This window comes from Mirounga leonina, unplaced genomic scaffold (assembly GCF_011800145.1).
Source record: "Mirounga leonina isolate KUSES-001 unplaced genomic scaffold, KU_Mleo_1.0 Mir_53, whole genome shotgun sequence".
Classification (NCBI taxonomy): domain Eukaryota; kingdom Metazoa; phylum Chordata; class Mammalia; order Carnivora; family Phocidae; genus Mirounga; species Mirounga leonina.
In genome coordinates, this window is record NW_023270807.1 from 87,139,640 (window position 1) to 87,153,965 (window position 14,326).

The 14,326-nt window shown below is 36.3% G+C and overlaps 1 protein-coding gene across 4 annotated transcripts in view; it reads right to left on the reverse strand.

Moving 5' to 3' along the window:
• HBS1L (HBS1 like translational GTPase) overlaps positions 1-14,326 on the reverse strand; it is an 86,216-nt gene that overhangs the window by 11,896 nt on the left and 59,994 nt on the right. For all 4 annotated transcript variants that reach the window (XM_034990718.1, XM_034990721.1, XM_034990719.1 and 1 more), the window contains 6 exons: positions 10,890-11,036; positions 8,960-9,034; positions 8,287-8,404; positions 7,586-7,654; positions 4,682-4,786; positions 328-418 (listed from right to left, as the gene is read on the reverse strand). In XM_034990718.1, the coding sequence (XP_034846609.1) occupies positions 328-418; positions 4,682-4,786; positions 7,586-7,654; positions 8,287-8,404; positions 8,960-9,034; positions 10,890-11,036 (605 nt within the window). The remainder of the gene's footprint in view (positions 1-327; positions 419-4,681; positions 4,787-7,585; positions 7,655-8,286; positions 8,405-8,959; positions 9,035-10,889; positions 11,037-14,326) is intronic.

Genomic DNA, 14,326 nt, shown 5'->3' on the forward strand with positions numbered 1-14,326 from the left:
CAAAGAAACAATCAAGTAAATTGGGGAGTTTTTCTAAATACTCCCTTTTGGGTTAAAGCATAGCTTTATACCACTATTAACCTTACACCATTTTTAACATTATAGCTTTCATTCAAAGGACGTGTCAAGTACACGTGCTGATATGTATTAATTTCAGTTTTAAATAGGTTTTGCTCATCATTCTTATGCTTCTACAAGTGCCTATTTTTGGCGAAATGAAATTCGAAATTATACTCATTCTTTCAGTTTAGCGAGTGAACAGCAAAATCTATGTTTTGAGGTCCTATATCTAAAACAATGGTCGCTTAAACTCATTTTCTCACTCACTTGATCTTGATGATATCCATCCCAACCAACGTAAGACTAACATGATCACCTGCTGCCGCCCAGTCGACGGGTTCATCGTGCAGAGTGATTCCTGGAAATGAGTAAGAACCAAAGCATACAGTGAAACACCTCAATATCAAACCATAACAACCAAGAGAGTCTGGCTTATTTATGCCTCATCAGTCACTACTCATCATTTTCAATATGAATGGATTGAGAATGAGAAGTGTAACTGTGAGCGTTGAGGAAAACACACTTCCTCTAAACTTGACTCTTCTAGAACACCACCCTAAACATAAAGTAATTCCTATTATTCCAAAAAAGGCCGATTTCAGCTTAATCAATCAAAATTTTAAAACTCATTTATACAACCAGTATATTCATTAAACACACCCCATTCAAATAGTTCATTTATATTAATATTAATAGCTGCATGAATAACAATGCAGTTCAAATGACTTGATAACATAAAATACGGGACTAAGGAAGGTGTCCAGTAGTATTTTATTCTCTTGAACTTTGCTTTTAATTAGACAACCACCTAAACAGTCACCTGAGTTCTCTGAGTAACCCTCAGGGCATCAGTGCTCAGTCAGATGGGCTCTTCACAGGCCCCTTCACTACTCCTGGCTCAAAAGAAATGCTTCCCAGAGAGATGAACAATGATAACTAATTACATGAAAAGTGTAGGAAATTTAATTTAAAAATGGTCCCAGGTGTTGCTATATACCTTTATTACCTAGGGATAATCCTGAAGAACAATTACAAAGGGCATTACGCAGCTCCCTTATTCAAAAGCTTTTAAAAGGTATCTCATATTTTCTGATATTTTCTGATTCTAAGGGGCAATTAATGGGGCAAGTTCCTTTCCACTAGAACTTTGATGAAGACAGTACACAGGCCAATACAGTACACAGGCCAGAAAATGAATTTTCTATTCATTTCACCACTGTGAAATAGTTCTGGATTGAGATGTTTTTAGTAAATTGTAACTCATCCATATCTTTCTCAAAATACTTTTCCCATGTAGCATACTCTTAACAAACTTTTTTTTTTTTTTTTGAAGATTTTATTTATTTGACAGAGAGAGACACAGTGAGAGAGGAAACACAAGCAGGGGCAGTGGGAGAGGGAGAAGCAGGCTTCCAGCTGAGCAGGGAGCCTGATGCGGGGCTTGATCCCAAGACCCTGAGACCATGACCTGAGCTGAAGGCAGACGCCTAACGACTGAGCCACCCAGGCGCCCCACTCTTAGGAAACTCTTAAGCTTAAGTTTCTTTTAGACTTTTTATGAGTTCAAGGAAAACTTTAAGAGCTCTGAGACAACCTACAGTTTTATTTAAAATTTTATGTATGTACACATCTGCATTAATCTAAAAGGGGCCATAACTTTCACCAAGGCATCAGAGAGGTTCCTGACTCCAAAAAATGTAACAATTACGATATTAAGAAATGTTTGTTAAATTTTCAACTAATTAAATTTAGTTTTAAAATGTAAACTTAAAGTGACCATATCTGATTTTTGCTCTGAAATGTGGAACATTGTCTGAAGCCAGGGGCTAGCTACTTACATACAACAGAGACTGCCTTTAGCTTAAGATTCTCAAGAGCTTTCATACTAGGAGTTCAATTAGCAATATAAAATTTTTTAGAGGCAATCTATCATCTGATTTTCTCCCTCCAAAGATGTTACAATGTCCTATATATGATATTCATCTTCTTAAGGACCTTCTTCATTGGACAGACATCACACAAAGAAGTTCTTTTATAACAATCCATGAACCTGATATGTTAATAAAATGAAAACTTAATTTAGAATTTCCATTTGTTGGTAGATTTAGTTACTTCTCTCTTTTAGGATACTAGTGGTTAGTGACAAAATTGTTCAGATAGAAAGGTGCACTGAAAAATCAAGTAAATCAAGCAAAAGCAAGAGTTAGAAATTGAGGACTGAGAACCTCCAAGTTGGGTTACAAGAGTGGCTGTCAAGGAGTTGGGTATGATCTCAGGTGCTTCTGATACAGCTTCCCCTTAAGATTAAAGACAAATGGTTAGAGTTTTTCTGGTGAGGAAGGGACAGGATGGAGAGAGGAAAACAATGTAGTACTTCCAGAGGTAAATTATGATTTTGGAGGTTACAAAAGAGCCAATCTGTAAGGTCCATAATAATTTTAGGATCATGGTTTTAATTCATGTCTATTGATTATTTTAAAAATTCCTATTCTTGGGGCGCCTGGGTGGCTCAGTCGTTAAGCGTCTGCCTTCGGCTCAGGTCATGATCCCAGGGTCCTGGGATCGAGCCCCGCATCGGGCTCCCTGCTCAGTGGGAAGCCTGCTTCTCCCTCTCCCACTCCCCCTGCTTGTGTTCCCTCTCTCGCTGTCTCTCTCTCTCTGTCAAATAAATAAATAAAATCTTAAAAAAAAAAAAATTCCTATTCTTGGGGCGCCTGGGTGGCTCAGTCGTTAAGCATCTGACTTCGGCTCAGGTCATGATCTCAGGGTCCTGGGATCAAGCCCCACATCGGGCTCCCTACTCAGTGGGAAGCCTGCTTCTCCCTCTCCCACTCCCCCTGCTTGTGTTCCCTCTCTCGCTGTGCCTCTCTCTGTCAAATAAATAAATAAAATCTTTTAAAAAAAATAAAAATAAAAAAAATAAAAATTCCTATTCTCAAGAAAGCTCATTAATGTACAAATAAATTAGTATTTCAAAAGTGTAGCTCTTGATCACTTTAAAAAACAAAAACAGAGATCTGAACTTGCAAACAATAGGTCAATGGAATATGATTCTTTTATAAAAAGCACACATTACTGGGGCGCCCGGGTGCCTCAGTCAGCTGAGCGGCCGACTCTTGGTTTCGACTCAGGTCATGATCTCACGCTTGTGAGATCAAGCCTCCTGTGGGGCTACGCACTCAGTGAGGAGTCTGCTTGAGATTCTCTCTCCCTCTGCCACTCCCCCTGCTCGTGCTCTCGTGCTCTCTCTAAAATAAATAAATCTTAAAAAAAAAAAACCACGTGCATTGCTTTTTATCTAAACAGAATTTTCATGATCCCTAGGCTGGCAAGAAAGAAAAAAGTTAAAGTGGAAGTAACTTTGGCTTTCATTCCCTTATTCATCTTTAAATTTAGTTTAAACTCTGTTACCTAAACAGATACTCATTAATTTCTTATAATCTTTAAGAAATCAGCTTATAAAGTAAGCAAATTAATTCAAACAAAATGTACATTCAAACTTAAAAACCAGTCAGGTACCAACTCTGGATATAAACTATAAATAAGAGTAACAGAGGAGGGGTGCCTGGGTGGCTCAGTCGGTTAAGCACCTGACTCTTGGTTTCAGCTCAGGTTGTGATCTCAGGGTTGTGAGATCGAGACCTGCACTGGGCTCCATGCTCAGCAGGGAGTCAGCTTGGTATTCTCTTTCCCTTTCCGTCTGCCACTCCCACTCATTCTCTCCCTCTCTCTCAAAATAAATAAATATTTTAAAAAAAAGAGTTACAGAGGAAAAGTACTGACATCTTAAACTTTTTAACATTCTCAGTATACTTTAGCTTAAAATTGTTATAAATTATTACTCTATAGTATAAAATAGATCATCAATTTTATGTTGAAGTTGGAAGCTAGATTAAGATAAGTACAGAATTTAAAAAAATTAAAAAAAAATAAAAAAAAGGTAAGTACAGAATTATAAACTTTTAAGCAGAATTAGGAAAGAACGCATACACTTGCAAGGACAAAGGATTCGAAGAGAGAAATAGTTATTGGTCATTATGAAAGGCCATATATTACAGGTGGGAAAGCAGTAATTGCGGCACATTAGCTCAATTTCTCTTTTCAACATTAGGATTCTCTGCATTTGCATCTTATTTTCTTAGGTCTTTGTGCAAAAAAACTTTTTTGGTATAAACATGATCAAAACTGTTAACTTATAGTAATTCTGAAATACACATTTCAAAACAACACGGTGCAGCAAGCAGTCTGCTTTGTTATTGCCTGTTTAGTGCCAGGATGGGGCCAGATTTAATTTCTGCTACTGCATACTATTTTAAATGTATCTGTCAGGTGTCTATACATCTGGTTAAATCCTAACCAAGCTTTTAGAATCAGTGTCAGAAAAAATAAAAAGAAATGCTACCACAGTTAGAATGTTCTATGTACATTTATATACACACAGTCACAACAGAAAAAATCGTTTAATGTTTTCACATTTTTATCTTCAACAGTTAGTATCACTTTGACAGTCAGTTACAATTTCACTAAGAGGTTATTTACTCGAGTTAATAACTAAACTACTTTTAAAAATCTGCTGTCTCAACTTAAAGGTTTTTAGCAAAAGAATCTTGCAGAGGAATACCTTTTGCAGTACAAGTTTCATTAGGAGGCATTGCTAGTAGTCGGTCACCGGTCTGGATATAACCAGCTTCAATTTTACCAGTTACACAAAATCCAGATCCTTGATCTGCAAAACATGCCCAAATCTTACAATTCATATAGCAATGTTATCTGAGGATCACTGCTGTCAGCTACAGTTAGTTCCCTAGGAGTTACATAGAACTGGTAGTAAAAAGCACATCAAGCAGTGATCATTTCATAATTTTTAACACACCTACTAAATACAGCGTACCACATTCCACTCTAGACTTTCTTATAAATAAAAATATTCATGTTATAAAAAGTGAAATTCATTCCTTTTTCAAATATTTACTGAGTGCTTACTAAGTACCAGGTCATGTGCTAACCTCTAGGGATAAAAAGATGAAATATAAGCCCCTACCCATAAAGGGGTTCACTCCAGTGAAGAAAAAGACAAAAACAATTATACTGTCCAGAGACAAATATTATTTAGAGTGTACAGTGAAAATAGAAAAAGGTACACCAAAGAATCCATGATGAGGGGGAATGACTACACTTTAGCTGGGCACTCAGAAGGAGAAAGAACAGGGGTTTACCAGGTACTTGTGTATATGGGTAGTGGGAAGAAGGAAAACACTGCTGACCCAGGATACTGTTTGTGCAAAGGCACAGAGTCATAACTGCATGTGAGATGTGCTAAGACCAATGTGTCATTTATATGACATGTTTATGGGACCACATGGAGTAAGGAGGAAAAGGCAAGACATGAGGCAACAGGGATAGGAAGGGACAAATGATAAAGGGGCCTCATAAATCATGGTCAGAGCTGGAATTTCATCCTCAGTTAAAGAACAGGAAGCCAGTAAAGAATAGTGAACAGAGAAGTGACATGATGGTATCTCTGTGTCAGAGAGGAGGGGAGGTGGACTGAAATGCACACACTGCAGACAGGAAGTAAACTCAAGAATTTGGGAATAAAGTAGATATTTGGGTGATAAGGCAGATGACAGATAACGGCAAAAAGGGAAATGGCAAAAAGGGAGAAGTCTAAGATGATGGTGCATTAAATGTGAGACAGGAAATTAAGGAACAAGAGCCGTGTAGGCTTGGTGAAAGTGAAGTGTCTACAAGACATACAGGTGGGAGAAGATGCATCCCAGGGGACACCAATCACATCAAATTCCATGAGAATGGGACCCCGGGAGCACACTCCCTGTGGAGATGTCCAGCAGTAGTTAGCACATGTATCCAGAGAGTGAGAACAGGCCTGAGCTGGAGATACAGATTTGGGAAGCATCAGGATGCAGGAGGTAGATGAGCCATGGATGTCTGTCTGAAAACAGCATGTAGATTGAGAAAAAGACTGAAGCAACAGAACACCAGTTAGGAGACAGAAAAAGAGGAGCCCTCAAAGAAGACACAGAGAAGTCAGAGAAATAGGATAGCAGGAGATGGTGGGTCACAGAAACCAAGGGAGAAAAGTTTCAAGGTGGATATGGCTATCAGTCTCAGAAGCAATGCCAAATTCAAGTAAGGTGCAAGTAAGACAGAACTGAAAAATGTGTATTGACTTTGGCAACCAAAGGGTCATTTGGTAACCTGAGTTACCAACTTTGGTTGCCAAAGTCAATGCTGACAGGGAGGAGTGTAAGCAGAAGCCAGGAAGCAGCCAACGAGAGAGAGAACAGAAGGTGAAAAAGCAGAGTCAGCAAATATTGTTAATCAAAGCATTATTTTTGTATTTTGTATTTTAAATAGGTAACAGGCATTTTAAAAAGCATTACCATATTTCTTCTACTACTAGAATTGGGAAGCTAATAATAGTGATGATTCATTTCAATTTCATTGAATGATTTTTTGGGAAGCATCTTCATTCATCCATTTATTAAACGTTTATTAAGCATGTACTACGTGCCAGGCACTGAGCTAGGTCCCGCAGATAAAGACAGAAGAGACAGTACTCGCTCTTAAGGACTTCACAATCTAAGTTAAATAAAAGGTACAGAAACAATTATAATGCCACACAAACAATGCAATGACAGAGGATACAGAGAACACAGAGGGGCACCATAGGGTACGTGCATGGGTGAGCCCATCAGGTACCAATTTATTGCTGCTCCGTTCTGAACCCACTCTGCACTGATCGCTCAGTGATAATGGAGATCTGGGAGACCACAGACATCTATACTGTACTGATTATTCCAACATATATACTATACCCTTTTATTTATTAAGATCTTTATTCCATTTCTATTTTATAGCTTTCTAAAGAGGGTCTTGTACACATTAAATTGGGTGTACCCTTAGGGATTTAATACAACACCTTCTCCAGCACGGCCTCCTAAGTTTTTCTTTCTTTGCATACAGTTTGCCCTCCGGTACCAGACAGAGTTTCCTTTCATCTTACAGTCACTCTTTTATCATATTCATATTTCTTTATATTAAACTTCTCTTTTTACCAATGTATGGTATCTATCTCTTGACTGGACCCAGACCACTACAGATGGGTAGGAGATGGACAAGTGAAGAAAAAGAAGAGCAGAGTACTGGGTAGCCAGAGTGGCAACAAAGACTCCATGTGGTTAAGAAATAGTTAACAATCCAGTTTGGCTGAAGGATACAGAAACTAAAGAGATCCGATGAGAGGAAAAACACAGGAGGCTACGAAGAGAAAGGATAAGGGGCTCCACATCTGGAGGAGGAGCATGAGCTGGGGAAATGACATAAACTGAAGCAAACTGAAGAGTTTCCTGGGCAGGGGAGCTAAAGAACTAGAACTATGCACTTCAAGATTAATTTGGCAACGATCCTTACACTGGCACATGAAGACAGTGTAATAATTTCGTCTAAGGAGAAAATGAAAAACCAGGGCCAGAATGAACAGCACCGTAGAAGGAGGACTTACCTTTGAAAACATCAGCCACACATAATCTAAAAGGCTTATCAATAGATCTCTGAGGAGGCTTGAAGGAATCTGGAAAAAATGGCAAAAAAAAAAAAAAAAACAAGGTTTAATTTAAAAGTAATTTTTGACTCAGGTCCAATCGGCCCATTATAGTCCCAACTCTCCTAGAAAATAATTTTCTTTTATAATTACTAATAGCAAATTGACTCTCATTCATATAACACTTGGTAGTTTATAAAATGTTTTCATACATGTTATCTCATTTAAGATCAACAATAGTCTGTGGGTTAGGTAGGATAGGCACAAGCCTCAATTAAATGAAGAAAATTGAGTATTATTTTAAATACTATAGGTGATTTCAAAACTACTACACTACCTCTTCTGATTATAAATCCTATGCTTTTTCACACACATCACTGTCTCCCATCAAGAACTCTAAATAAGGGGGCGCCTGGGTGGCTCAGTCAGTTAAGCGTCTGCCTTCGGCTCAGGTCATGATCCCAGGGTCCTGGGATCGAGCCCCTCATCGGGCTCCCTGCTCCGCGGGAAGCCTGCTTCTCCCTCTCCCTCTCCCCCTGCCTGTGTTCCCTCTCTCGCTGTGTCTCTCTCTGTCAAATAAATAAATAAAATTTAAAAAAAAAAAGAACTCTAAATAACATCAAGCTTACAATGCATCAAAATTAGTATGGCAGTATACTTACCAATTTGTTCTAATAAACATAGTCCTTTATACCATTTTGTGAGTTCACTCGATTGAGATCTTGTGATTAGATTTTCACCACTGAGACCACTTGTAGGGATAAAAGCTACATCACTTTCCTATTAAAAAGGATTGAATATATGAAACTTAATACAACGCTACTTTCAAAAAGTTAAAAGGCTCACTATTACCATGCTGCACCAAGTGTGCAAATGCGACAATGTACTTTTTTAAAAGCAGCAGAAATCATAGAACCAACAGTTTTCAACTGTTTTGATTTTGTGGGAAACTTACAAATTTGTTCCAAAACACTCAAGCATTTTTACCTGGTAACATAGGCATATTTCATTTACATTTTGCTAGAGAAATTCCTCTCCACTAGTTTCCACTGCAGTGGAAGTGTAGTTTCCATTCCTCTATAACCTCCCTACACTTATCCACCTAATTTAATAACTGCAGAAAAGTCTTTTATTTTTGTTAAATCCAAACCAATTTATAAACTTTGCAATTTTCTTATGGTGAAGTAACCCAAAGAACCTAAGATATACATGATACGAGGCAGAAATAAAAACAAACGAAAATAAACATACTTAAGAACACCAAAGTATTAGGTTTTTCTCCCATATCAGTAAGATGAGACTTAAGATAACTAAATAAATTTAAAATTATCTTACCTTAAAACCTGCTTGCTTAAGAAAGTGCCCAAGCTTTCCAGTAATCTCTTGAAACCTTTCTTGTTGCCAGTTAACCTGATAAAGATTCAATTTTTAAAACTATGCTTCAGACCATGCTATATGTAAAATTTAAATTTCTGCAATAAAATATAAAAAAATCAAGACTATAAAATATAAATATAAAATCTATTCAATATGAAATCTATTAAAATTTAAACTCAGAATATGAAACCTTACTATTAATGTGATCTAAAAATAACTTTTCCTACAATAGAAAGCCTAGAAACAAACTCCAATATAGATAGAACTTTTTGTATATGCTATAAGTGATTTCAAATGTAAGCAGACAGAGTAAATAATTTATTAAACTGCGCTCAGACCAACTACTGTAAGTAAAATAAAATTATTGATACACAGCCCCCCAAGCCAAATAGATTAAAAATGTGTATGTGATATGAACTCTGCATGCTGTAGTATTCAGGGGTAAGTGTAACAACGTGTAACTTACTTGGAAATTCTTGTCAAAATAAGATGAATTAATGGATGGACACAGGGTAGATAGAAAAAGATGCAATCAAGTACGTAGGAGAATCTTAAGTAGTGGGTATAATATGGTATTTTTTGTAAAATTCTTTCTACTATTCTTTTCTTTTTTCTATTCTCTGTATTTTAATTTTTTCATACTAAAATACTAGGGAAAAATAAAAGGTAGGTGTAATAATGATACTGTAAAAGAACTATGTAGAAAAATGTAGGTGAATAAGTATCTGATCTCAGGGTAAGCAAATACCTAAGCATAAAAAAACAATCAAAAGGAAATATTTATAAATTTGAATATATGTCAAAAACACACAAAATGAAAAGTAAAGAAAATGAAAAGCAAAATAACAAATTGGGAAAAATATATAAGACAAGATAAAGGATTAATATCTTTAATAAATAAATTATACTTAAAAATTGGTAAGAAAAGTTTTGAAAATGAGCAAATTATATAAATAATTCCAAAATTAAAAACATAAATGATTAATAAATATACAAAGTATATTTAAATATTTAAGATTTGTTGAAAAGTTAACAAAAAAAGAAACATGTTTTGCATATCAAATTAGAAAATAATCATTTAATAACAGCAGTGTTGATAAGTGTTTGGGAAAATGCATATACTCTATGTGCTCAGAGTAAATAACTAGAACTTTTCTTGAAGGCATTTTGACCATATATATAGCAAGTCTTAAAAATGCATATGCCCTTAGGCCCAGAAATTTCCAAAGAATAAGCTATTTCTAAATACACACACACACACACATACACACACACACACACCTGGAAATATTCACAAATAGGGGATTATTTGAGTAAGTTACATATATTTTTAAAACAGACTAGAAAAAAGCTGTAAAAACAACCTGTTCATACAAAAGTTAATTACTTGGAAACATGCACAAGAACATTATCATTTTTTTAAAAAGGAGATAACAAAACAAATTATAACACATCGTTATGAAGAAAAATATTTTCACCTATAAAAATAAACAGGATGGATGCACAAAACGAAAAGTTAAGATTTCGGGGGAAAAAGGGGAGCTGGAAATATAAGTTATTTCAGATTTCTTTATACTAAATCAAATTGTGTATTATTTTATAACTAAAAGATTTTTTCTTTTTTTTTATTTAAATCCAATCAGCCAACATATAGTACATCATTAGTTTTTGGGTAAGATTTTTAAAATTAATGTTGAAAGTGAGAGAAGACATCTTTTTTGCTTAAAAATTACTTGTATCTCATTTAATATGAGGATCACGAATTAATTCTTTTAAATATGGCCACCAGACTTATAAGATGTACACTAGTCACCTCTGAGGTCATCGATATGGCAGGATATCATCTTAACATCTGAAATGAAGTGAATGCTCATTCGCCTTCAAATACCTGATCCATCTTATTGACCGCAACCGCAAGCTGTGTGACTCCAAGAGAACGAACCAAAAGGCCATGTTCCCGTGTTTGTCCCCCAGTCTCAAATCCAGCTTCAAACTCTCCCCTGCTGGCGTCTACAACTAAAACGGCTACATCCGCCTAAGAAAGAAGAAATAATCAAAACTAGGAATAACATCACAGCATTTTAATTCAAAGAACAGGTAAGTCGATTAATTGTGGTCAGATTTTAAAGGCAGACTCTAACCTGAACACCAAACCCCAAAGCAAATCAAACAAAAGACTTACACAGATGGATTAAATTTAAATATAAAAAAAATACTAGCATGTGGCCAAAAATAATGACATAAAGAATAAAAAAATTCCCATATTTGATTACATAACAAAATATCTAGGCAAAGGAGGAAATACATAAACACAGTTAAAACATAAGTAAACAGGGACAGATATTTGTAAAAGTTATAATCTTAATATGAATTTTACTAAAACAGGGAAAAAAGACACAGCTCTGTGGAAAAATAGTTAAGGGGTACAAGCAAACAATTTGCTAAAGAAATACAAATGGCCGAGAACCATGAAAAAATTCAAATTCACCAGAAACCAAAAAAAAAAAAAAAAAAAAGGCATTAAAAGCACATGAACATACTCTTTCCTTATCCCACTTTTAGAAATCACATAAGCCAGACTTAAAAGACAATGATTTACTACAGGCAAGAGTGTAGTGAGACCAGCATTCTTCTGCACCGCCTGTTTAAGGGAGGAAGCTTTCTGGAGGGCATTTTCACAGTAAGTATCAAGAGCCTTAAAATTATACTTATATTTTGCTTCCCATCACTTCGACTTCCTGGAATTTATCCTAGAGAATTATAAATCAACAAAGATGTCTTCCAGAGTACTATTTATAAGGAAGAAAAACTGTGAATAAATGAGTTATGCAAAAAGAGCACATTCACCCTTTATGGCAGAGAAAAAGAATCTTGACTTAACAAGGGTTCCTAATCTTTCTGGAGCATTTTGAGAATCAGGTGAAAGACATTTTTCCTCTCACACTCCATTTATACACAAAAAAGGGAAGGAAAAAAGCTAACCTTAGGCTTGGGTCCTTTTCCTCTTTAGCCTTATTGACACTAGTTTTACGGGTTCCCACTATTCTTTTGTGTTGATGCTTTTTTTTTTTTTAATTTTATTTATTTATTTGTTTGAAAGAGAGAGAGAGAGAGAGCAGAAGCAGGGGGCAGCAGCAGGCAGAGGGAGAAGCAGGCTTCCCGCTGAGCAGGGAGCCAGATACGGGACTCGATCCCAGGACCACGAGATCATGACCTGAGCCGAAAGGCAGACACTTAACCGCTTAACTGACTGAACCACCCATGCGCCCGTGTTGATACTTCTTTATGTGACTCCACTTGCATCATGTGGATGCAGTCTTTGAAAATTTGCAGAGAATGGTTTGTGCACTTTCATCCATCAACTATTTCTGTTGATGCACTGTCAGGACATTCTTGAAAGGAGCACTCTTGCATTTTCCCCTTTTGCAGTTTTTGCCTCGCAGGCCTACCTGTTTTTATAGAAATTTGCTTTTCTCTAATCCAGGATGTAATAATGAACTCCAGCAGTCCCCTCCTGAGCTAGCTCAGACTGGTACTGGATAATCGCTCTCTGGAGGGTCCTCTTACATTCCATCCACAGGAAGTGCTCTGGCCTTGTGGTCTGAACAGAGTCCATAATAGCTTTCCTCTTCCTTGTTTCCTCAATGACATTTTAAGTTTGTGCTATCCAGTCTTTAAAGAATTTCACAGACTTTGCCATATAATGTTTACCATAATGAGTAATAAAACAGTCATAAAGTAAGTAAAGAATTTATTAGATACTTTGCTCTGAACAGAACTTTACATTGGAAGTATCAACCACATACTTTGGTGGGGCAATTTACATTATGATTTCTGCTCTTTTTTCCTTTTATTCTTACCCAAATATTCCTGCCTTTCTTCTCGTCTTAAGAGCTCAGCATTCATTTCCAATCCTTCATGACTTGAAACGTTGAACCCTAACTTCTTCAATGAGATCCAGTTCTTTGAACAAGAATTCTTGGTTAAGAGCACAAATTGGAGCAATCCATTTGAAAACTGACTCTGTTTCACTCACGTGTACTCGCTAACAGGCCTTACACCTCACCTCAGGCAAATTGCTTAATCTTGCTGGGTATCATTTTACTTGTATGTAAGTGCTGAATCACTAAATTGTACACCTGAAACTACTATTACACTGTATGTTAACGAACTAGAATTTAAATAAAAACTTTAAAAAGAAAAAGAGAGCACTTGGTTGTGAGGAGCGCCAGGTGTTTTATGGAAGTGTGGAATGACAATATTGTAGACCTGAAAATAATATTACACTGTATCTTAACTAACTGGAATTTAAATGAAAACTTAAAAGAAGAAAAAAAATTTGCTCACTTCACAGAAACAACGAAGAATAAGTGTAGTTTATATAAAGCACCCAGCCCTGACCTTCCAAATCCTAGACTCAATAACTGTAAATCTCCTTCTAATCAGGTTTTGCTGATAACTGTCAAATTATATTTATTTTCTTAGGTTAAAATCTGAAATTCACTGGGATGCCTGGGTGGCTCAATCGGTTAAGCATCTGCCTTCGGCTCAGGTCATGATTCCAGGGTCCTGGGGTCGAGTTCCGCATCGGGTTCCCTGCTCAGCAGAGAGCCTGCTTCTTGTTCTCCCTCTGCTGCACCCCCATTTGTGCTCTCTCTCTCTCTGTCATATAAACAAAATCTAAAATAAAAAAAAAATTTTTTTGAAATTCACTGAATTGACATTAAGATATCGAAGGCAGTAAGTATTCTTCCTAATTTTCTTTATTATCATCTCCAAAAAATTCCAGGGCAATTTCTCTATTTTTTCATGCAGCAGCTTGTCTTTGGGAGCTCAAATGCCTACACGTTTTTAAGGAAGCCTCTTCGGCACTACAAAGAGATCTTTCCTTATCACATATACTGTGTATATTCTTCTTGTAGTACATTTGTGTTAGCCTTTCGTCTTTACATGTTTTACCTTCCTACGTGATTTCCTTGAGGAGAAGCCCCATACCCCACATTTTTCTTTGTATCCCTAAAAGCCTACCCCAGTATTTTGCAGGCTAAGTTCCCTAATATGTTGAGCCCATTTCTTCATTTGTCATATAATAGAATTCAATTGATAATTTCTGAAATCCTTTCCTATGCTAATTCCATTAGGAGTTTGGAAAAAACAATCTTTATGATTATTCTAGATTCTAAGATTCTAGGATTCAAAGACATTTTACTATAACTGCTTGATGTTTGCCTCTCCCATTAAACTACCAAAATGTGCTTCTTAGTTCATATCCCTATACTGCCTACCATAGTGCTTGGCACACAGCAGACATTCAGCAAGTATTCA